Raw genomic sequence first — 23,932 nt, forward strand, 5'->3', positions numbered from 1 at the left:
ATAATCCTAGGCCTACGTTGTTGAATTATCTTAATTTCGGGATAGAGTTGAGAAGGTGACGTAAAATAATTACATTACAGATGTTTTATGTGTCCAAAAACAACTAGTTTCATATCATATGAGAGGTTCATTAATGTGAGATAATAGTTTATATGCTAAAATATCAATCCGTGTTCTATATGTAAATGATAAAAGTGTTAAATAGAAGCTATTGTGGTGAAGAATAACGCGCGGAGGATGAAGAGCAGCGCGTGAGGGGATGCTGAAGTGATCCGCTGGTTGTCGCACTCGGTGTGTGTGTGTGTGTGTGGTGGTCCGGAGGGCGGAGCTGCGGGTCTCTCTCGGTACCGACGGACACACACACATTCACACACAAAAACCGAACACTGCTGGGCGGAAGAGCGTCATCTCAGCAGAAAACACACCGAGAGAGAAGCACTGAAGCTCGGGGGCTTCACGGAGATCAAGCGGGACTCGCGCCGCGAACGCGTCGACGCATCGAGAGCGCGTTTCTCTCCCTTTCTTCTGCGCCTTGCGATGGATTTACACACAGACGCCCGAGACGCGTGCGATCCGCCCGCATCACCGGCCGCGCGTCACTGAAGCATCATCCGCGGGATCCGACGCTCCGATGCGAACAAAAGCCTCGGTTCGCCCGCCTTCACCTCCACCCTGAGCCTCCATCCGCAATGAACATCTAGAGGAGCGTCAGGCGATGGGTGAGACACACACACACACACACACACAGGTCTCGAGGATGGAGAGCGGCATCTGTTCGGTCAGAAAGCAAAACCAAAAACATAACGGGCGTCTGTTTAACGTCCAATAACACGCGCTGCTGCTGTCGCTATTAATATTCCTGATGTGGATTCGCTTCACGGTGTGATCTGATGTTGATTTGTGTCTCGAGATGAGCAGATTATGTTGTCAAACCCATATATCAACTTGCTTTTGCTTCTCTAGTGACGTGCGAGTCAAATATATATAAGTGAAGCATTGTGTTGTTGGTGAAACCGCACAGGAGGCCTCCCGTCAGCTACAATCCGGATTCTGAATCGGGTTGACTTCAGATCCGTGTGTAAACATATCCGATTCCTAAAATATGATCGGAACTTGTCATCATATTGTAAATATAAAATTGAAAATATATAATTGAGGCATTTTGTTGGTGAAACCGTACAGGCCTCCGTCAGCTAATACAGACTCCGATTCGGTTTGACTTCAGATCCGTGTGGAAACATAATTTCAGATTCGTAAATGATATTTCTGACACTGACTTAAAAATAAGAAATTTTATTTGTTTTATAACGAAAATTAAGCTTAGTTTTAGCACCATTAATGCTATCAGTTATGGCAAATTTTAATTTTTAAAAGGGTTTTCATTTTCACAGTTTATCAACAAACTAGACTATTGACTTTGTAATTCAAATAAGATTGTTTAAATATTAGAATCAAGTTTTGGAGAAGTTTGGGGAAATGTTCCTACTTGTCATGACCATGCAATAAAAAACCCCACATCTTCTCAATAGATCTAAAACGGGCTTCATATAATCGATTAGCTCGTTAGTTCGGGTGAAGAGAAGAACAGGCCGGCTTTATTCTCTGCTCTGGTTCTGCTTGGTCGTGTTCTAGGTAATGATGTGGATTGAGTTTCAGCTCACAGGTGCCTGACCTACTGCACTGGAGTGTGTGTGTGTGTGTGTGTGTGAACACGTGGTGAGCAGATGTTGTCATCAGCTCATATGGTGTCTAACACACATCACAATCACCTGAGGAAATCCACATTTGGATGATAGCTTGATCACAGCATCGGTGTGTGTGTGTAAGAGTGCAGATAACGGAGGTCAGGATGAACACACGAGAACCGAGACGGAAGGACGTCGAGATGAAAGTTCACTGGATGTAATTGTCATTTACTTGTCAAACACTGTAACGTTCAGAACTCAACACTTTGCATTTTTGTTGGATATAAAATGAAAGTAAAGCGTTTTACCAGCGTCCGGAAAAAAACGGCAAGCTTTTTCGAAAGTTATGAATAGTTTACTCAAATGCAAATGCAGGAAATTAAAATTAGAGTAGTGAAAATTAAATTTCGCTACTCTGTACACGACAACAATGTACTAAAAATGATATTAGTTTCCTTCGCGTTTGTCGCATACAGACGACCCCTCTCGCACGGATCCACAATACGGTTAAAGTGCTGTATTCTGCTGCCAGGCCAGTAGGTGGCGATGTGGATGTGAAGAAACTAGGGCTGTCAAGCGATTAAATCGCGATTAATCGCATCCAAAATAAAAGTTTGTGTTTACATAATATATGTGGGTGCACTGTGTATAATTATTTTATATAGAAATACACACACATGCTTGTATATATTTAAGAAATATTTTCATATATATATTGTTTATAGGTTTTTATATAATTTATATGATATGTAAATATAAGTATTTTATACATAAATAATATTTTTTTCTTAATGCATGTGTGTGTATTTATATACAAAATAATGATACACAGTGCACCCACATATATATTATGTAAACACAAACTTTTATTTTGGATGCGATTAATCGCGATTAATCGTTTGACAGCACTAGAAGAAACACTACGCACACTGAGCACGCAACATGTGTGACGTCACTGTTTTCACGAAATCACGTCACGATAACACGATCGTTTCCAAAACTTGCACTTTTAAAGATGTTGTTAAAAGTTTGAGTTTTCAGGCGAAACGTTGTTGTCGAGGAAATGAACGAGTAACAAGTTTCGCACAACTGGCTTCTGTTGGAATATTTCTGTTGTGGAAATAGACAAAGTAAATGTCAGTGTTATTTATAACATACAAGTTTTATTTAATGTGAAAAGTTCCTTTACTAGTTACTACGTTAGAAGAACAGAAGGAAACACCTGAGATATGGAAGACGACATTATGACTGTTCTGTTGACTTAAGTTACCCTTCATTTAATTCAGATTTTAAAGTAATTTCACATCCTAAACTTTCTTAATTGCACACATGGAATTCAGTAAAACCCTCTTAACTTAAGTAAATAAGTGCATTTTTTTATTTTATTCTAATTATTCAAACATATAATTCAAACACAAATGTAAAAACATAGTGATAAAATATTCAGCAATTGTGTTGCTTCAGATCATTTTAATTAAATGTATGAAATATTTCAGTAGGCTATGAGGAGAGATGTCAAAGATAAACAGAAGTTGTTCTGGTGAATTTTGCTGTAGAATGATTTCTATTTTCAGAGACAAACTGTATGTTTGTAAGCAGTGGTGTGTGAGTCTGTGTGTACAAGTGTGTGAGTGAGTGAGTAAGTAAGTGATAGTTGTGTGTGTGTGTGTGTTTCTCACACATATCCAGTGCGTCAGGCGTGTGAGTGTTTTGTGTGTCGGTGTCGTCTTACAGCTCGTCCCGAACACACACACCTACTGCAGCCAAAATGGTGCTGACCTGTTTTCGACCTCTGAGTGTGTGTGGAGCCGACGCCTGATGGAACGTCCCACTCGCTTCCCGTCAGCGGGGGGATCACACACACACACACACACACTCCAGCTAAAGCTAAAGCTGATATCTTCTCCGTCCAGTATCTGAGAGTTAGAGTTATAACAGATTCATAAACACACTCACGTCCAGGAAAGTGTGTTTAAGAGCCAATCACAGCGAATAAGAATGCACAGGCCAATCAGACGTGACTGTGGGCGGAGCTAGTGTGACAGGCCAGGAATAGAACAAGTTTCCTGCCAGTTATCGCAAGATCTGAATGACTTTAATCGCGCGTTTCTTCCTCCTGGTCAGCCTCAGAGCGACTGATAGTGGATCGGATCTGTATGAACGTGAACATGATGAGCTGTTTAACAGTAAAACTCACACACACACACCGCCCTAGACAGACAGCAGGACTATAATCAGAGGGTTTATCTGTGGTTAATCGACGCATCGAGCCGAATACACACCTGGTGTGAGTGTGTGTGTGTGTGTGTGTGTGTCGTCGTCTGTGAATGTGACTGTGATTCCTGCACTGGAACATGATCCGGCTCGCTCTCGGGCCCGGTGTGCGGTTGTGTTATATAGTGTGCACTGGATTATTAAACAACACGACGTTCATTCGGTTGCTTTGACTGTTTCTGTTCTGATCACTAACTGGAGGTTTGATCGGTTCGAGTTCTAGTGACTAAAGATGCAAACTTGTTTAAGGTTCGGATAGTATGTAAATATTTGTTGAGGTTGAGGGAGTGTCCCACAGATATCTGGTGTTCCCGTCCTCACTTCAGAGCTTTAGTCCATAATAAAGGTGTTTACGCCGGCCTATCCAACGTTAATGTACTTGTTGGTAGAGCCAGACCGATATATCGGCCGATATTAGGCATTTTCCATAATATCAATATCTGCAGTTATAATGGCCGATAAATGAATATTTAAAAAATAAAATAAAAACGGACGAAACACGCTTCAATCATCTCTCCTTGGCCTGTTATATTGAAAATGTATGTTTTACAATTTTCAGTATGACGTTATCTATTGCTAAATTATGGCTCATCATAGACTAAAGCTAGCTAACGCCACTATCATCAGTGGAAGACCGCTAACGTTAACATTAATGAGTTGGAAACCACAATGAACTTTTTCTGCCTAAATAAAGTAATGATTACTGTATTTATAACTAGCATATCTCTAGTTACAGTCCCTGCATTGTAAAATGTAAGTTATACTCGCGAGTCGCGAGGAGTGAACATTTAGACATAGAGAAAAAGTATCAAACGTATCTTGTGCAGAAAAGTTAGCTTTTCTTTTACACGTGTGTGAAATCCAACAATATTTAATAAAAAAAAAATATCGGCCGATATATCGGAATATCGGATTTTAAAACCCCAAATTATTTGTATCGGTATCGGCCTTCAAAATCCTTTATCGGTCGGGCTCTACTTGTCGGTACCGACTATTTACAGAGTCGGTGAAGGTGAAATGATCGAGGTAAACATCTCTTGAACACACAATTTTTGTTCATTAAAATATGCAAAAAGTTTTGAGTATTTAATTCTGTGTATTAAAGAAACGCTGCCTGTGAAATCCACCTCAGTTTGATGTAATGTGTAATGATGTGAGTGTTTATTTTCTGAAAAACATCCATAGTTGGAAACGCACACTAATATACATGGTGTTTGTTTTACTTAGCAAATCACTCTAGTAAATTGATTGAGAATCTAATGAAAGAATATCATAAGAATATCGTCACAATGCAGGAAAATCTTAATGCTTCTAAAATAAGTGTAAAGAGGATCTGTTTCTGTCTTCAGTGTGTGATGTTGATGTGTGTGTTCTCCTCTATATCAGTGTCATATTCCTCATTATAATAATTAATGCGCAGAATAAAGGGGCGGGGCCTGGTTGAGTTAGTAGTAGCGGTTAAGGAAAGGGGCGGGGCATTTCCCAAACACACTCAAAGCGTTTGACCAATCACAACACACCACTCCAGCCGACCAATCAGAGCACAGTGTGCTTTCAGGAGGAGGGGCTTCATAGAGACAGGAAGTAAACAGAGCGTTACTGACAGACTGGGAAGAGAGGAGCCGCAACAATGGAGAATATGAGGAGAATAATCAACATTCAAGCAGGAAAACCTGTTCTAGTAGAGCCTGAACACATCAAGACTTTATCAAGGGCGTGATAAGTCCTCTTTAATTTTATTTATGCTATATATTGGGCATTTCTGTAGGACGGGGTGAAGCGCTGGAGCGGCTCGTCGGCCGCAGTCGGACAGAAGGAGTGTTCTTGTGGATTGGGCAGATATTGAGCAGCAAGTGAATGAGCTCTATTGTACATACAGACAGACAGGCACTCACACACACACACACACATTGTTCAAGACTGAGTTTGGCTCCGCCACACTTTTGGTGACACATGATGTGTGACGTATGTTTCCATGGTGACATACATGACGCTGCGGGAGACTGAAGGGTTCAGTGTGCCAGTTTAGTGTTGGACTGACTGAGACATTCACACGCTTCACACACACACACACACACACACTCGTGCGGGTCACTGTCTGGAGATCAGACAAACGCACATTCCGTGTTATTAGTGCTGTTAGTCACGCATCACTGTGATTCCTCAGATCATCTGTGGTGATGCCTGCGGAGAGTCTGCTGCTGCTTTAAATGGTCAGACGCAACATTTTCAAACCCAGCAGCCGCAGTGCAACACCCATCACCCCTCAGATCACCATAGCAACACCCTACCAACCACAGCACAACACTTAACCATAAACAACACCATAGCAACACCCTACCAACCACAGCACAACACTTAACCATAAAGAACAACACCATAGCAACACCCTACCAACCACAGCGCAACACTTAACCATAAAGAACAACACCATAGCAACACCCTACCAACCACAGCACAACACTTAACCATAAACAACACCATAGCAACACCCTACCAACCACAGCGCAACACTTAACCATAAACAACACCATAGCAACACCCTACCAACCACAGCGCAACACTTAACCATAAACAACACCATAGCAACACCCTACCAACCACAGCACAACACTTAACCATAAACAACACCATAGCAACACCCTACCAACCACAGCGCAACACTTAACCATAAACAACAACACCATAGCAACACCCTACCAACCACAGTGCAACACTTAACCATAAACAACACCATAGCAACACCCTACCAACCACAGCGCAACACTTAACCATAAACAACACCATAGCAACACCCTACCAACCACAGCGCAACACTTAACCATAAACAACACCATAGCAACACCCTACCAACCACAGCGCAACACTTAACCATAAACAACACCATAGCAACACCCTACCAACCACAGCGCAACACTTAACCATAAACAACACCATAGCAACACCCTACCAACCACAGCGCAACACTTAACCATAAACAACACCATAGCAACACCCTACCAACCACAGCGCAACACTTAACCATAAACAACAACACCATAGCAACACCCTACCAACCACAGCACAACACTTAACCATAAACAACACCATAGCAACACCCTACCAACCACAGTGCAACACTTATCCATAAACAACACCATAGCAACACCCTACCAACCACAGCGCAACACTTAACCATAAACAACACCATAGCAACACCCTACCAACCACAGCGTAACACTTAACCATAAACAACAACACCATAGCAACACCCTACCAACCACAGTGCAACACTTAACCATAAACAACACCATAGCAACACCCTACCAACCACAGCGCAACACTTAACCATAAACAACACCATAGCAACACCCTACCAACCACAGCGCAACACTTAACCATAAACAACACCATAGCAACACCCTACCAACCACAGCGCAACACTTAACCATAAACAACACCATAGCAACACCCTACCAACCACAGCGCAACACTTAACCATAAACAACACCATAGCAACACCCTACCAACCACAGCGCAACACTTAACCATAAACAACACCATAGCAACACCCTACCAACCACAGCGCAACACTTAACCATAAACAACAACACCATAGCAACACCCTACCAACCACAGCACAACACTTAACCATAAACAACACCATAGCAACACCCTACCAACCACAGTGCAACACTTATCCATAAACAACACCATAGCAACACCCTACCAACCACAGCGCAACACTTAACCATAAACAACACCATAGCAACACCCTACCAACCACAGCGTAACACTTAACCATAAACAACACCATAGCAACACCCTACCAACCACAGCGCAACACTTAACCATAAACAACACCATAGCAACACCCTACCAACCACAGCGCAACACTTAACCATAAACAACACCATAGCAACACCCTACCAACCACAGCGCAACACTTAACCATAAACAACACCATAGCAACACCCTACCAACCACAGCGCAACACTTAACCATAAACAACACCATAGCAACACCCTACCAACCACAGTGCAACACTTAACCATAAACAACACCATAGCAACACCCTACCAACCACAGTGCAACACTTAACCATAAACAACACCATAGCAACACCCTACCAACCACAGCGCAACACTTAACCATAAACAACACCATAGCAACACCCTACCAACCACAGTGCAACACTTAACCATAAACAACAACACCATAGCAACACCCTACCAACCACAGTGCAACACTTAACCATAAACAACAACACCATAGCAACCACAGTGCAACACTTAACCATAAACAACACCATAGCAACACCCTACCAACCACAGCGCAACACTTAAAGGAGTAGTTCACTTTAAAAAAAACTTGTCGTCTTTCTTTCTTCAGTGGAAAAGAAATGAAGGTTTTTGATGAAAACATTTCAGGATTTTCTCCATATAATGGACTTCAATGGGGTCCAAACGGATGGTTTTGGTTTAATATATTCTTAATATATACGACTGTCAATGATCTAATTTCACGTTGTTTTATATTTTATGTGTTCATTGTTTATTTAGTTGGCCTTGGTCAGAACTGATTCGGAAACATTGATCTGATTAAAGTTGAATGTAAAATAAAGACGTGTTATGTTGCGATGGAATGGGGTTAGGGTTAGAAGGATTTTTTCTAGAAGAAATTTTTTCTGGTGTTTTCTAGAAGGATATTATCAGCGGAAAGGCAGAATATAAATGTTTTTATTAAGGACATTAGACACTATATACCAGTTTCAGGTTATGTTGGTGTTGGTAACATAAAACCGTTATAACCGTCCCACATGTGGTGTGTGTGTGTGTGTGTGTGTGATGGTGGTCCGCCGCATCTGAAGCTGATACTGCGTCGCTACTCCGGTTTTAAGGTTGCTTTTGGCTTTGCTGCTTTTGTGTTTTATGTGTGTTGTTATGCAAGTATGATTTTGCTATTATTTATCTGGTGGTTCTGCAGCGCTGTGGTCCGCTGTTGTAAATGTGCGCCGCTATAACTAAAGGGAACTTCAACTCTCCACTTTGAATCGAGATAAGGCAAGCAGAGAGTTTTGAATACTGGTTACATGTATAATTTTTAAGCACCACTTTAGTTCTTGCTTTAACCACAAACAACACCATAGCAACACCCGGAACACCCTAGCAACCACAGTGCAACACTTAATACCACTATGGAAAACACACTTTCGAAAACAACCCGGTCACTGTTCGGAAAATGCAAAATCATAGTTTGCAAATTTTGCAACTTTCCTTCACACACACACACACACACACACACACACACACACACACACACACACACACACACACACACACAGTCTTAGTGAAGTTTGTTGAGAGTAAAGCCCTTTTTCGCTAGCTGATTTGCACGTGTGTGTGTATGCTCACACTCACACACACACACACACACACACAGAGGAACTATATTGTGTTAGTTGTTCATTCGCTCTCTGCGTGTCTTGTTGCTGGTTGTAGTCTGATAAGAGTCCCGTCTCCTTCTCTACTAGTGTCCTGTGTGTCTCACACACTCTTCAGCTTCAGGTTTCTGTTGTTTTCTGGATTTCTTCCAGATATAGAACGACTCTTCACACACACACACACACACACACACACACACACTGAGTGGAAGTGTGGAAAACAGGCGTTTGATTCTCTGCTGCTTCACTGTGATCATGTGTTCAGTGATGATGAGCTGCAGTTTGAAAGCGTGTGTGTGTGTGTGCGTGTGTGTATTTTTGTGAGTGTGTGTGTGTGTGCCTACTTAAAGTCTTTTTTTATGTAAAAATGCAGAAAGTTTTGTGCGATGGGCAGGTTTAGGTTAGTGTGTGTGTGTGTGTGTGTGTGTGTGTGTGTGTGTGTGTGTGTGTGTGTGTGTGTGTGTGGAGGGTGGTTGTCCCATCCGCTCGTGCCTCTGAGGAATTCTGTTCTCTTATCCAATATTCATGGAGTTTTATCCGTCGATTAGCCTGTGTTGGTAACAGAAACCTTTTGGGAATGAGTCCAGCACACACACACTATCTCTCACACACACACACACTGAATGAGTCCAGCGCACACACTATCTCTCTCACACACACACACACACACACACTGAATGAGTCCAGCACACACACACTATCTCTCACACACACACACTGAATGAGTCCTGCTCACACACACTATCTCTCACACACACACTGAATGAGTCCAGCACACACACACTATCTCTCACACACACACTGAATGAGTCCAGCACACACACACTATCTCTCACACACACACTGAATGAGTCCAGCGCACACACTATCTCTCTCACACACACACACACACACACACTGAATGAGTCCAGCACACACACACTATCTCTCTCACACACACACACACACACACACACACACTGAATGAGTCCTGCGCCGTTGCTTTCTGACCCCCACATCCGCCGAGGTGACCTGAACACGGATGCACACACACACACACACACTCTCACTCACCGACACACACACACACACACACACTGACAAGCGACTTTTGTATGGAAGACATTTTGAGCGCAGTCGTTCAATAAACAGGAAGTATAAAATAAGTGTGTGTCAGTGTGTGTGTGTGTGTGTGTGTGTGTGTCAGGAAAGTGCAGTGCAGAAACTTCACCACAGATCACGTTTCGTCGGTGTCGTTCAGATTGTAGACTCGTTATGGAGGAGTTCGAGTTCTCTGTTGTCATGGAAATAATCTCGCAGTGCAAAACTACCGGTTGCTTTTTAATGTTGCGTTTTTCTTTTGTTTTTGGGGTGAGACATGAATAATCAGATTCATCCTTCATATTACAGTGGATTTGTCATCTGCATTTAACCCTTCCTAATTAGTGCACACACATTGGGAGCTGTGAGTACACACACACACACACACACTGCAAATCAAATGGAACCAGCAACCTTTGTGTTAGCAGTCAGACTGGCAAACCATTAGGCCAAACATCATCGTGCAGCTTCTGTTGATGAATGACGTCTCGATGACATCATCTGCTGATGTGTGTGATGAGGATTCGGCTTCGAGTGTGTGTGATCATAGAGTCTGAACATGAACAATATCAGAATCCAATCTTATCTCCTGTTTCACACAGGGTTTTATCAGCCTGAAGAGTGTGTGTGTGTGTGTGTGTATTAGTTGTAGTTTGGGAACAGATGTGTTCACAGAAGTGAACTAAATTGAAATGTCCCTGAGGGTTTGTGTTTCTTCATAATGAGTTTCGTCCTCATCTAGAGTTGTTCGAGTTTGTTTATTAATGAGTCTGATGTAGAGCTGAGATTAACAGAGTCTCTTAAAGTGGTCATGAAAGTGAAGTAGCGCTGCTCTTCTCTCCTCTAGTGTGTCGTATATCGAGTGAATCGCTTCAGGAATGAGAACAAATGTGGGCGGGGCTTGATTGTGTCTGTGGGGAGTTGATTGGACGGTTGTGGTTTGCTATTGGCTGATCTCCTGTGAGTGACAGGTTATAGCCCCGCCCACCTCATCAGAGAAGAGACGCTGCGAGAGGAACTGATTCTCATTCAACATTATTAACACTATGATAATAAATCATTTACAGTAAACACTGCAATATTCCATAAAAACAAGAATGGTCCGTTTTGATTGGATGGAGACTTTGGAGGCGAGTGTGTGTCCTGATGTGACCGAAGCCTGTTGTTTCCTCTCGTGGAAAAATCAAAGTTGTGTAAGAGAGAGAGATGCAGATCACTCCACGTTTTTTTTTTTTTTTTTTTTGAACATAGGATTGTGGGTGATTTGAGATGTTGGACCCTAGAGCGCGCTCCAGTCGAGTAAAGGTTAAAGGTTAAAGAGAGAGTTGTATAGGGAAGAATGAAAATAAACGGAGTGTATCCTGATGTTTCACCAAAATCTACCAGAACACACCACACATTATAAACCCGGTCGAGATGTTACCGTGTGAAGTGAGAGAAGTCTCTCAGTGTGTGTGTGTGTGTGTGTGTGTGTGTAGGCGTTTGATTGTGTTAAATCCAATCTGGCTGCCGATTGTTGTTCTTTTGATTCTTCCCACAATAATGCACCGGTTTATTTGTGTCTCGAGACCCCGCAGTGTGTGCATGTGATGTCATCCTGCGTCAGAAGCCTGGTCGTCCAATCACATCGCTCGGTTCCTCTCATTGACTCAGTTAGCTGGTTATTTAACAGATTAATTCAATTGTCTGCAGTCGAGTTAGTGTCGTGATGAGTGTTTCTCTGTAATCATCAGTTCATCTTTCACAGGACACACACACACACACACACACACTTGTCCAATGAATGTTCTTCACAGGCACTCTTGTGTTGGTGTGACGGTACAAATGATGCATTTAAGAACGCAAACACACAGAATTGAGCCGTGTCGACTGAAACAAGGTTCATACAAGGCGCTTTAAATGCTTGAATTTGTGAAATGTTAGTCCTGGAAAACGCTTGAAAACAGACAAATTTATGAAAAGCACTTGAATTATTGAAAGACAATATATGTGAAATTAGTGTTTAATTTTATTGATAAAGCAATCACTCCACACATAATGAATCTGCAGTCCGTCTGATACACATATAGAGGGGTTTCTCATGACTGTGAGTGTGATATTGCTCATAAATATCAGAGTATATGATACAGGTTTCATTCTTCAGGTCTTCATAGGAAATTAAATCAGTTTGAATAAGGAAAGCGATATCTCTTAAGTCACTGCATCCGCTGCACTTTATTTGTACATTATGTGTTATTGGTTTATTTTTGTTAAAATATTTACCTTTTTTACATTTGAAAGATAATATAGATAGTGTTTGATAAGTCTTCTCTGATTGGAAATCCTTGAAAACCAAAAACGTCCTTGAATTTCCTTTTACAGTGTCAGTACGAACCCTGTAGAACCGTCACATCCTCCCAGAGCAAAACACGCCGTGCTAACATCTTATATAACATTATTTCTAAATGTTCTCTGCTCGTTCAAAAGGTCCAGTTTGGTTTTAAAAGCGTTTTTATATGGTCGTTAAGTAAAGATTATATTGTATCATTCTTCAGACTTTATGAAGTGTTACTTTTGAATGTTCTCTGAACGTTCCGAAACAAGTTACATTTAAAAAACGTCCAACTGAAACATTCCATGAACCAATGTTATTATTTGTGCTAACATTATTAAAGGCCACAAGACTTTTAACAAATGTTTTATGAACATTACTGTTATATCTTTACAAAACCGTGCCGTAATGTTAGCTAACACAAACTCTGGAGCTCAGACAGCATCTTCAGTGTCCCCGATGCCCGGCGTCAGTGGGAACAATCGCAGGGAACGTTCTCATGGGGTGTTTTGTTACCATCCCTGATGATCTGGAAGGTCAGAAACACTGAGGAGCTTCTGTTCTTCAGCTGATCTGAAACGCCGGAGAGAAACACGTCCATCTAATCATGACCGCTGAGCACTTTAAATTACGGTTCCGGTGACGGAAATGCAGCAAACTCAAGACGTCGCAGGAGGCGTTCTGAAATCAGAGTGCTTCACATGTGTTGTGATTTTCTCATTTATATAATTCCCAAATATTTGGTCCATTATTTCCTGTTATGTAACACAATGCAGTGGAGGAAAATTGCAGGAGCTTATTAAAGCACATTTTTCTCTCAAAATGATCGATATCATTCTGCATCTGGGCATTTTAGCGTTGTTGTTTTTGTCAATTTCATTATTAGGTGATCTGTCATTATTGTAATACAGTACTATAGCAGATATAAACCCTTAAAAACGAGTTTAAAAAGTGAAACCAAAACAAGTTATGGAGGTTTAAGTTTATGGAAATAATTCTTGAACATTATTTTATATAAAAATATATATTTTATGAAACACGTTGAACTCTAGAAAACTGCTAGAAAATCAAGTCGTGTTCCAAATTTCAAGTTGATATCTCAAAAAAATTACTTTCAGTGAGATTTTGTTTGGGTGCAGTTCCACATTTAAAAAAAAAGTGCATCTAAGATAAAAGTGCATCTGTACATCATAAAAGTGCATCTATCCATCATAAAAGTGCATCTATCCATCATAAAAGTGCATCTGTCCATCATAAAAGTGCATCTATCCATCATAAAAGTGCATCTATCCAACATAAAAGTGCATCTATCCATCATAAAAGTGCATCTATCCATCATAAAAGTGCATCTATCCATCATAAAAGTGTATCTATCCATCATAAAAGTGCATCTATCCATCATAAAAGTGCATCCGTCCATCATAAAAGTGAATCTGTACATCATAAAAGTGCATCTGTCCATCATAAAAGTGCATCTATCCATCATAAAAGTGCATCTATCCATCATAAAAGTGCATCAATCCATCATAAAAGTGCATCTATCCATCATAAAAGTGCATCTATCCATCATAAAAGTGCATCCGTCCATCATAAAAGTGGATCCGTCCATCATAAAAGTGCACCTATCCATCATAAAAGTGCATCTGTCCATCATAAAAGTGCATCCGTCCATCATAAAAGTGCATCCGTCCATCATAAAAGTGCATCCGTCCATCATAAAAGTGCATCTGTCCATCATAAAAGTGCATTTATCCATCATAAAAGTGCATCAATCCATCATAAGAGTGCATCTATCCATCATAAAAGTGCGTCTATCCATCATAAAAGTGCATCTGTCCATCATAAAAGTGCATCTATCCATCATAAAAGTGCATCTGTCCATCATAAAAGTGCATCTGTCCATCATAAAAGTGCATCTGTCCATCATAAAAGTGCATCTGTCCATCATAAAAGTGCATCTATCCATCATAAAAGTGCATCTGTCCATCATAAAAGTGCTTTTATCATGAATAGATGTTTGGAATATAAAGTTTGGAAAAGCCAGGACATTTTTTAATATAACTCTGATTGTATTTGTCTGAAAAAAGAGTGTCATATACACCTAGGATAACTTTAGGGGGAGTAAATCATGAGCTAATTTTCATCTTTGGCTAAGCTATCCCTTTAATAGAAGATTGTGCGCTAGGGGTCTCTGAACTCTGTTTCTCTCTCTCCGGTTTCTCAGGATGAAAATGAGACGTCACAGGGTTTTCTTGATTTGCACAGTGGGACTGTGTGTCATTTCCTTCCTGCATTACTACAAGGCTCTCCACTACGTGTCCCTGCTGAGGGAGCTGTCTGCACCCTACCCTAACATCAAGTCCTTCATCATGGTGACTGGCTTCTTCTGGAAGGAGGGCTCGACCCCGCTGGCGAGCGCGTCCCCTGAGGAAGGGCCTCGGGTCGGAGCGGTTCTAGAGCTGGACACCGGACAGGAGCCTGAAGCACCACAGCCCTGGAAGAGACCTGAAGATCTGCAGCGCACCACTGAGGTACCGGGACTCTTCTTCTCTACACTCCTCTACAGAAACTTTCTATTTTAATGGTGCACTGTGTAATGTTTAGTGGCATCTAGTGGTGAGGTTGCGCATTGCACCCAACTGAAGTTACGGTGGCCGACGGGAAAAGATGTTGTTGTCTGAGACAGCAGAGAGTAGCCGAGAGTAGCGGTTTCTTTACAAAGATAAATTAAGAAATTAGGTTTACTTAATTATTCAGTAAAACGATATGTGGGAATATTATTACTTGTTTATCATTGTGTCAGTATATTTTCGTGGAATTTAGCAGCTTCTTTGCTCTAATAGTGCGTTCACACCGGACGCGAATAGCGCGTCAGGCGCGAATGATTTCAATATTAAGTCAATGCAAAGACGCCTTATGCGCGTTAAAAATTCCTGCGGCGCGAATGATAGCGGGAATGGCGCGAATTAAGCGTCTGCCGCTTTAAGCGCGATACGCGCGAATGATTTAGTTAGTGCCATTTGTTTATTCACGCGTTTGACGCGAATTCGCACCTGCCACTCGAGTTGAATAATCTGAACTTTGGCGTGAATTCGCACCGTGTTAACCAATCAGGAGCCTAGCTGCTTGCTCACGTGGTGAAGTGTCTGGATGCTTCAATAAATTATTTTGTAATATGACTAAATGTATGGTGGGATTATGCACAAGAAAGCAAATATTTTATCACTTAAAATATTATTTCTATATACGAGACATGTTCATTTTTTATTGAATGTTATTCAATCCATATCTAGATTATATGAAATAGTATTATGATGTAAAGACAATCAACATATGTGCATAAGTTCGTGGACGTGAGAGAGAAACAAAAATCACATGACAAGTTAATAACTTTTGGAGGCTGGCTCTATTTATCATCAAAACAAAAATAAATGACAGCTAGATTAGATGGATGAGGGCGAGGGTGATCCTCGCTCCGATGCGGGACAACAGGTCATCAAACGGGGCGCGGGACAGGCAGAAGTACCGCTGACAGCGGCCGTCATCCAGCGCAGCTCCTGGAGCGAGCAAATGGTGAAACTCGCCAAACGGTTCGCCTCCGAAGGGTCCGGAGGACACAAATATACGGCGACGATGATCCCCACGCCGCTGCTCAGCTCTCCAGAGTAAACACAGAGCGGTGACTCTCTCGATGAATGCTCGGTTGACATAAAAACAATGTCCGCCAACGGATTTCGATTCTGACGCGCGTCACAGTTTCACTCTTGACACGCGAATTAACACAAAGTGGTCGAGCGTCAAACTAGACGCGACAGGCGCAAATTTGACGCACTATTCGCGTCCGGTGGGACACGTCGCGTCCACATAAAAACGTCACCATGTTTACCAACTGAAAAGGGGTCTATTCGTCCGTAAGGTTGTGCTCTGCAACACTCCCCTGTCTTTCATTGGTCAGTCGGCCAGATAGTCCCGCCCCAAACTAAAGTGATTGGTTGAATCAGAAGTTGATAAAGCATCACTGAAAGATCACAGAGAGATTGTCACTATTGAGGCATTTTTGGGAGGTTTGGTTGCATTGCAGTTTTGCGAAATATTCTCTTTTTTGAATTACCTGAAAAACCACCTCATGCGTGCTAAAAACTTTTTTGCAATATATGGGAGTTTAAAATTGACGTGTTTCCACTGGGCGTATTTTCAATTTGCGCAATTTGAAGGGTAATGGAAACGCGGCAAGTGAAACTGTCCCGATTCTGCTGCCTTTGAGTCTTCTAATGCTTGTTTTCCATTAATCAGGTCCATAAGGGAGGTTTGGTCGCCAGCATCCCGACCCACCAGAACTCCGGTGACGCTAGCCTGAGAGTCGCGGGCAACAAGTTTCATCCGCGTCACTCTTCGACTCCAGACCCGCTGGAGTCACTGGGCGACCTTCACCGGCGCACACACACGCTCCAGGACGACCACACACCGTATTTCATCCGCACCAAAGCGGGAGCGCTGTGCTTTCGTCAGGGAACGGAGTCGGCGCTGGCGAAAGACGAGGCGCTGAGAACCAAACCTAGCGCAGGTGGAATGAGCCAGCGGAGAATATTGCAAAAACCTGACGAGACAAAGGCTCAAGCGAAATCAGCGGAAGAATCCGGTCTCGCTCGAGTGAAGCCGAAGCGCGGGAAGCGTCTGGTGAAGTGTGTGTGTCGACCGGGATGGCATGGATCTTACTGTGGCGTTCCCACAATGGTGTACCACTCAAATCTCCCCACGAAAGAGCGGCTAACGCCGCGCGAGACGCCGAGACGCGTCATAAACGCCATTAACGTGAACCACGAGTTCGACCTGTTGCACGTGCGCTTCCGCGAGCTCATCCAAGCCGTGGATCTATTCCTCGTGTGCGAGTCCAACTTCACGGCGTACGGAGAAAGGCGTCCGCTCAGATTCCTGCATTTGTTGCTCAACGGAACATACGATTATGTTCGCCACAAGATCCTCTTCGTTTTCCTGGATCATTTCCCGGACGGTGGTCGCCAAGACGGATGGATCGCCGACGATTATCTGCGCACCTTTCTGACTCGCGACGGCATCGCTCGCGTATCGGGTCTACGCCCCGACGACGTTTTTCTCATTAACGATGCTGATGAAATTCCGGCTCACGAAGGAGTTCTTTTCCTAAAGCTTTTCGATGGCTGGACGGAGCCGTTTGCAATCCACATGAGGAAATCCCTGTATGGGTTTTTCTGGAAGCAACTCGGCTCGCTCGAGGTTGTGTCCGGGTGTACCATCGGCATGCTGAGGGATGTCTATGATAACGATGGGATTCGGCTCCGACGTAGGGAATACTACACCATGCCGGGATTTCGGAAGTACGAAAACGACACCGGACACATTTTGGTGCAGTGGTCAATCGGAAGTCCGTTTCATTTCGCAGGCTGGCACTGCTCCTGGTGTTTCACGCCAGAGGGAATTCACTTTAAACTCATTTCGGCCCAAAACGGGGATTTTCCCCGCTGGGGCGACTACGAGGACAAGCGGGATCTGAACTACATCCGGGACCTGATCCGAACGGGGGGTTGGTTCGACGGCTCTGTGCAGGAATACCCGCCATCGGACCCTAAGGAACATATGTACGCCCCTAAATACATGTTTGATCATTACGATCTCTACCGCTACTTGTTGGAGAATCCGTATGCCAGGCCGGGGGGCGCGTAGATAAGGATCAAACGTTTGGGAGAGAAGAGACCGCCGTCCTCTTCTCTGATTGGCTCTTAAGACCCTCCCAAAACCGTCCAATGGATGAACGCTTCATGTGAGCACATGCCTTGCAGAGAACAACAAACCTTTCTGTTTTGGCCGATGTTTACCCGAGAGACTCTGTTCCTCCTGTGTTCGTTGTACATGACTGTGGTGTGTGTGTGTCTGTAAGAGAGAGAGAGCGAATGTGTGTGTGATTGAGTAAATTTCATTGGTGCACAGACTTTCTCGCTTGCATTTCAGAATCGAAAAAAAGAAAACTCATTGCACAAATGTCACATTTTTGGGTTTATCGACAGCTTGTAAATCCGCCAAACTCAAAAATCAGAAAAAAGTGTGTGTATCATTGTGAGCCTTTCTGGATGGGGTTGTAGACGAGAGAGAGAGAGAGCTTTGTTTGAGCTCTGATGGAGCTGAAATGTGAGATTCGCTCAGACAGAACACAAACGATCTTCCTGTTGGTGAAATCCTTGCGGAAAACAACGTTTTAAAGAAAAAACATCAGCTATTTAGCCTGCGATAATGTGAATAAACACGGTGGCTCTGTTACAAGCTAGTCTGCCTACATTTTAAGTTGTTTCAAATCATATGCTGCTTATTTAGACACTTTATGATATTTTCATTCAACCTATGTTCAACATAATTCATGTGAGACAGTCTAACCAGTGAAATATCCACTGATCTGAATACTCTATTACCATTTTCTAAACTATATTACATAGACCGTGATGATAATGTGAGAACTCTGGTTGGACTGGACCTTTGGCCATATTCTACAATATTTATCCTTTCTAGAGAAGGAGTGAGCCAATAATGCATTGCTAGTGATTATAAATGCAATGTGTTCAATACCAAAAAGCATTGAAAATTAAGCTTTTATGAATTTCCCATCACAATGCAGCTCACTGTGTTTCTGTAACGGAGCCATGTGGGTGTTTCGTGGTCTTGGTTCTCGAGTTTTAACTTAAAGTGAGAATGGGGAAACAGTTTCTTACGAAATCGTGTGCTGGAAATTCCCAGTTCTCAGAGCCGTGAACCCATCTGATCGCAGTGGAGATCTCTGGGGAGTTGCATGTACACAGCGGCACCAGAGATCTAAGGTTTTGCAGAAGATTTGATGCGTTCTGGGATCATTTACGGACTTCTTATAGGCTACTGGGGCTGTTAAAGTCAACATGAAATCGACAGTGTTGCTCTTATTGTGAATGATTCATTGCCATTATTTTGGAGACCCTTTTTTTATCAACCACCTTCATATAGAGACACAGTCATAATCATTTGATAACAAACAAGAATTGATTACTTCAATGAGCTCATTGTTTATTCTCATTGCACACAAAAAAAGAGTCGTTTCATGTTGACTTTAGGCTCCACAAGGGTCGGCCATAAATAAACTCTCCTAGACGGACGGTTAAAGTAGTTGAGGGAAGAACGTTATCTCTGTGTCAGACACACGCTGACAGAAACAGATACAGGAACTCTCTCTCTCTCTCTGGGATACGGGGTTAAAATACTGCCACCAGTGAAATAAATATCTCCAGAAGTCAAGGGTCATGAACTAACAAATGACTTCAACTCGCTAGGGGCTGTGAAACTAAAATGACACGCAGCCTAAAGATAGAAAGAGCGTTAGATATCCTGAAGACATAACTCTCTCAGCAGAGAGACAGGTGCATAAATGCATCTATGGCATCACACTGGGATTGCAATGTGGCCGTGACCTCTCGTCTGTCCTCAAAATGTGAATTTAGCCTTCAGTAAATGAGCTTTAGACGAGCTAGCATGAGCAGCGAACCAATCCGCATGGACGCTCCAAATCTGTGCCCAATCCGCATGGGAATACATTGGAAATATTGACCTCTAGTGATGCAAATTGGTTTCATTCCACCTGAATCTGCATATCACGCAGCTTACATGAGCAGGAATATCTTTAATAATGGCCTTATGAATGACCTCGTGAAACTCATATCTGGAGAATTATGTCTCTCATGTTTCGTGGTTTTTAAAAGAAGTCTCTTCTGCTCACCAAGGCTGCATTTATTTGATTAAAAATGCAAAATAAAACATTAATATTGTTAAATATTACAATTTAAAATAACCGTTTTCTATGTGAATACAATTAAATTTATTCCTGTGATCAAATCTGAATTTAATAAATCACACTTTACTATATATATTCACATTGAAAATTAGAATAATATTTCACAATTTTATTTTGTTTGTATTTTTAATCAAATAAATGAATGAAAATAAATCTTACAGATCCAAAACTTTTGAGCGGTAGTGTTTATCTCTTATGTCCGTCCACGACCAACGTGCCACATTTAGTGCAAATCACATTTTGTCTGGAGTTTAATGATTGTTTTTCTCTATTGAAACAAATGAAGGACCGTTTTGAGGCTGTTCATCAGAAACCACGTTCTCTCTCTCTCTCTCTCTCTCTCGGTTAACAAACATTCACTGTTTCGGACTTACTGTCATTTTTGCTTTGTGTTGTTTGCTGTTGTAAATGTTGTTGCTGTTTACATTATTTATCTAATTTATTACTATCCTGTTTCTGTGTACAAAAGGGAAGATCGGTCTGTCAGAGGAGAGAAGATGCAGAAACGTCTCTCTCCTCCATCTCCATGTCATCCCTCCATCCCGTCCTCTCACGTCATATTATTCATCTTAAACATGAAATTCTGTCATTAACCTTCTTGGCTAGAAACACTTTGCGCTAGTATGCAAACGTGCTCTTGTGCTATTGAACCGAGAGAGTTTCCTTCGAATGTGTGTGCCATTTAACTGAATGTGTTATATCTAGCTACCTGTAATTAAACATATTGACATTTTAACTTTATAACTTGCGATGAAACAGAAGTAGTGACAGATTGTTTCTTCTGTATGTACAAAGTATTGAAAATTAAAAAATGTTGTGAGGGGACTTGTTGCTAGGATATTGAGATGTGGGCATGGCAATCAAAACTGTATGCAGATGAGCGTGAGCATGCAGGGGCGGAGTTTAAGAGCACTAAGTCCTGCATACATCACCAGAAGTATGATGATTTTGATTATTATTATTATTAAAACATTTAAAAATGAAACATACACAATAAGATCAATAACATTCATTTAAAAAATACAGTGAATTTTCATTTCATGAATACACTACACAACTTTTAAAATCATAACAGATTTTTAAAACACTGCATCTTAACCTAATTAAGTTTAGGGATATGATTTTGGATAGGGTGTGGCTGGACATCAAGCTCCGCCCATTAAATCCAGAGAGGAGGAGCTTGATATCAATCTCCGCCCATTGTCTTCGGAGTGTGTGTGACAAATGGAAACAATTATTTCTAAAATCAGCGCAAAATATAAAACATATCTGTGTCCATCATACACTTCCAGAAATCGGTCAAATGCCACCGATTTTGCACCTGATGTGACATTGAATTTGCACATACATTCTTACTAAAGCTTCCTTGTTAAAAAATTGGACATGAACGACCTCTCAAGTCATATTAACTACTGGGAAGCTTGGGGATAATTTTGATACCCATGTTCCCGAGTTGGGCGGCCATACACTTTATACATGGTGGAGGGAAGAATGATTGCTGCTATGGTGTTTTTTTTATTCATTTTTGCCATTAAAGTAAGTGCATATCATAAATAATCAACTGAAGCGTATTGTATGTTTTATACACCACATAAATAGCCTGAAATTCCAGAATTCTAAATCTTTATTGTTGTCAATGAATGGGATGCTAAATATTATTTTGGCTATAATACGTTTTTCCAAAAAATAGGCATGAATAAACCTACTAAACATACAAATCCGGACAAAAATCTAGAAAAGTCGTGTAGTGTATTCTAACCTCAATAAGATGCTCTTCAAAAACTGTTGAGGAACTGGAAAAAATTGCGAAAACTGACCGCAGAAGAAGCGGTTTACTGATGAGGAGAATGCGCATGCGCAGTAAATTGACGTCCGATCGTTTTCGTTTGCATACTGGCGTAGAGTTTGTTTCGGGTTATTATCTTGCTTTTGTCTTGTGAATCACCTGTGAACTGTGTCGTTTCATGCATCAGGGAGCTTTGCTCGCAGCTCAAAGGAAAAATGTTTAGCCTATATTTAAAACAGGACAGGTTTAATAACGGAATGGGTGTAGTGTGAGAGTCAAACGCGCCACAAACACACACGTGACCCTTCAGGAAATAATAGTGAACATGTTCATATCTGCACTGCATTTTATCATTTCGAAAGCGTAACTTATTCAGTGTGTTCTACTTTAATATATTAAATGATTTTGTTTATATTTTCGGGTGAAGTTAATATTTCTCATCTTGATGTGTAATCTTGTATAAGATCCTCATATATGACATAAAGATCAGTCTGTCATGTTTGTTACTATTATTGATGCACTGTTTTGTTTCGTGATCACTCCTCCAATCACGTCCACTCTTCTCTCTCCGCCAATCACGTCCACTCTTCTCTCTCTCTCTCTCCGCCAATCACGTTCCCTGTGCGTGTGTGGGTGACGCACACGACGTAAAAGAGTGAAAGTGTTTGAAAAGAAGAAAATAGTCCTCTTCTGCACTGGTAAGAAGGAGCGTGTACATTAAATGAGTTTATACAATCCTTTTGTTTTGTGTACATGAATGGCTATATGTTAACCTTGAATAAAAATAACAAATTCTATGACAAAACCTATAATAAATTAATTTGAAAACCAGTTTGTGGACATATTTCCTTTATCATCAACAGTTCAGAAATGTTCATTTGTGTTCTTCACTCGTGAACTCAGTACACTAGAGGGCAGTGTGTGCTCAGAATCTAGTGAACTGAGCCAGTGTTGCCAAATCCGCGGTTTTCCCGCCCAATCCCTCTTTTCGCGGTTATTTTGTGTAAATCTGTGGTTCAAGCTATTTCTGATTAGCATTTCTGCTAGTTTTGTTGTTGTGCAGACCTGGCGACCCTGAACTGATCCCAACACAAGACAACAGGATATTTCCTTGAGGAAAGAGTAGCCTACATCAAACAACCGCCAATGAAGAGGTAAATTAATTGTTTGTTCTTGGGGGATATCGGGTCAATTGCGCGTGATTCGGTTTAGCATAATCAAACCTTTATTGAGCTAAAATTAACTTATGAGATGATTGTTTACACTGACGACTGTTTTATTGATTGTTGTTGGTATTGGTAATAAGGGTAAAATCAATCGAACAGTTGTTTCTGATTATATTATTGGCCCTCTCTGAGAAACATGATGACCTGAAGAAGGATAGAGAGAGAGAAAGAGGGGACCTGTGCTGGGGAAATGAGAAAATAATGTTCTGGTGTGTGTGATGTGATTCTGTGTCTTTTTAACAATGGTTTGCACAGACAGCTGTCAGTCACACCAAGAATCTACAATGATAACTATAAACCGAACT

General features: G+C 41.6%; 1 protein-coding gene and 1 long non-coding RNA gene across 2 annotated transcripts in view; both read left to right on the forward strand.

Annotated features, from left to right (window-relative positions):
- The first annotated feature begins 290 nt into the window (after window positions 1-290).
- Window positions 291-23,232, forward strand: mgat3b (beta-1,4-mannosyl-glycoprotein 4-beta-N-acetylglucosaminyltransferase b). Its single transcript, XM_039656583.2, has 3 exons — window positions 291-719; window positions 14,997-15,303; window positions 17,066-23,232. Exons 2-3 carry the CDS (start codon window positions 14,998-15,000, stop codon window positions 18,470-18,472), a joined length of 1,713 nt encoding a protein of 570 aa, XP_039512517.2. The 5' UTR covers window positions 291-719; window position 14,997; the 3' UTR covers window positions 18,473-23,232.
- Window positions 23,233-23,268: 36 nt separating this feature from the next.
- LOC120467981 (uncharacterized) overlaps window positions 23,269-23,932 on the forward strand; it is a 39,998-nt gene continuing 39,334 nt past the window's right edge. The window contains exon 1 of the long non-coding RNA XR_005620165.2: window positions 23,269-23,555. This is a non-coding gene — a long non-coding RNA (uncharacterized LOC120467981). The remainder of the gene's footprint in view (window positions 23,556-23,932) is intronic.

The sequence above is a fragment of the Pimephales promelas genome, chromosome 8 (assembly GCF_988280905.1).
Source record: "Pimephales promelas chromosome 8, fPimPro1.hap1.1, whole genome shotgun sequence".
NCBI lineage: Eukaryota > Metazoa > Chordata > Actinopteri > Cypriniformes > Leuciscidae > Pimephales > Pimephales promelas.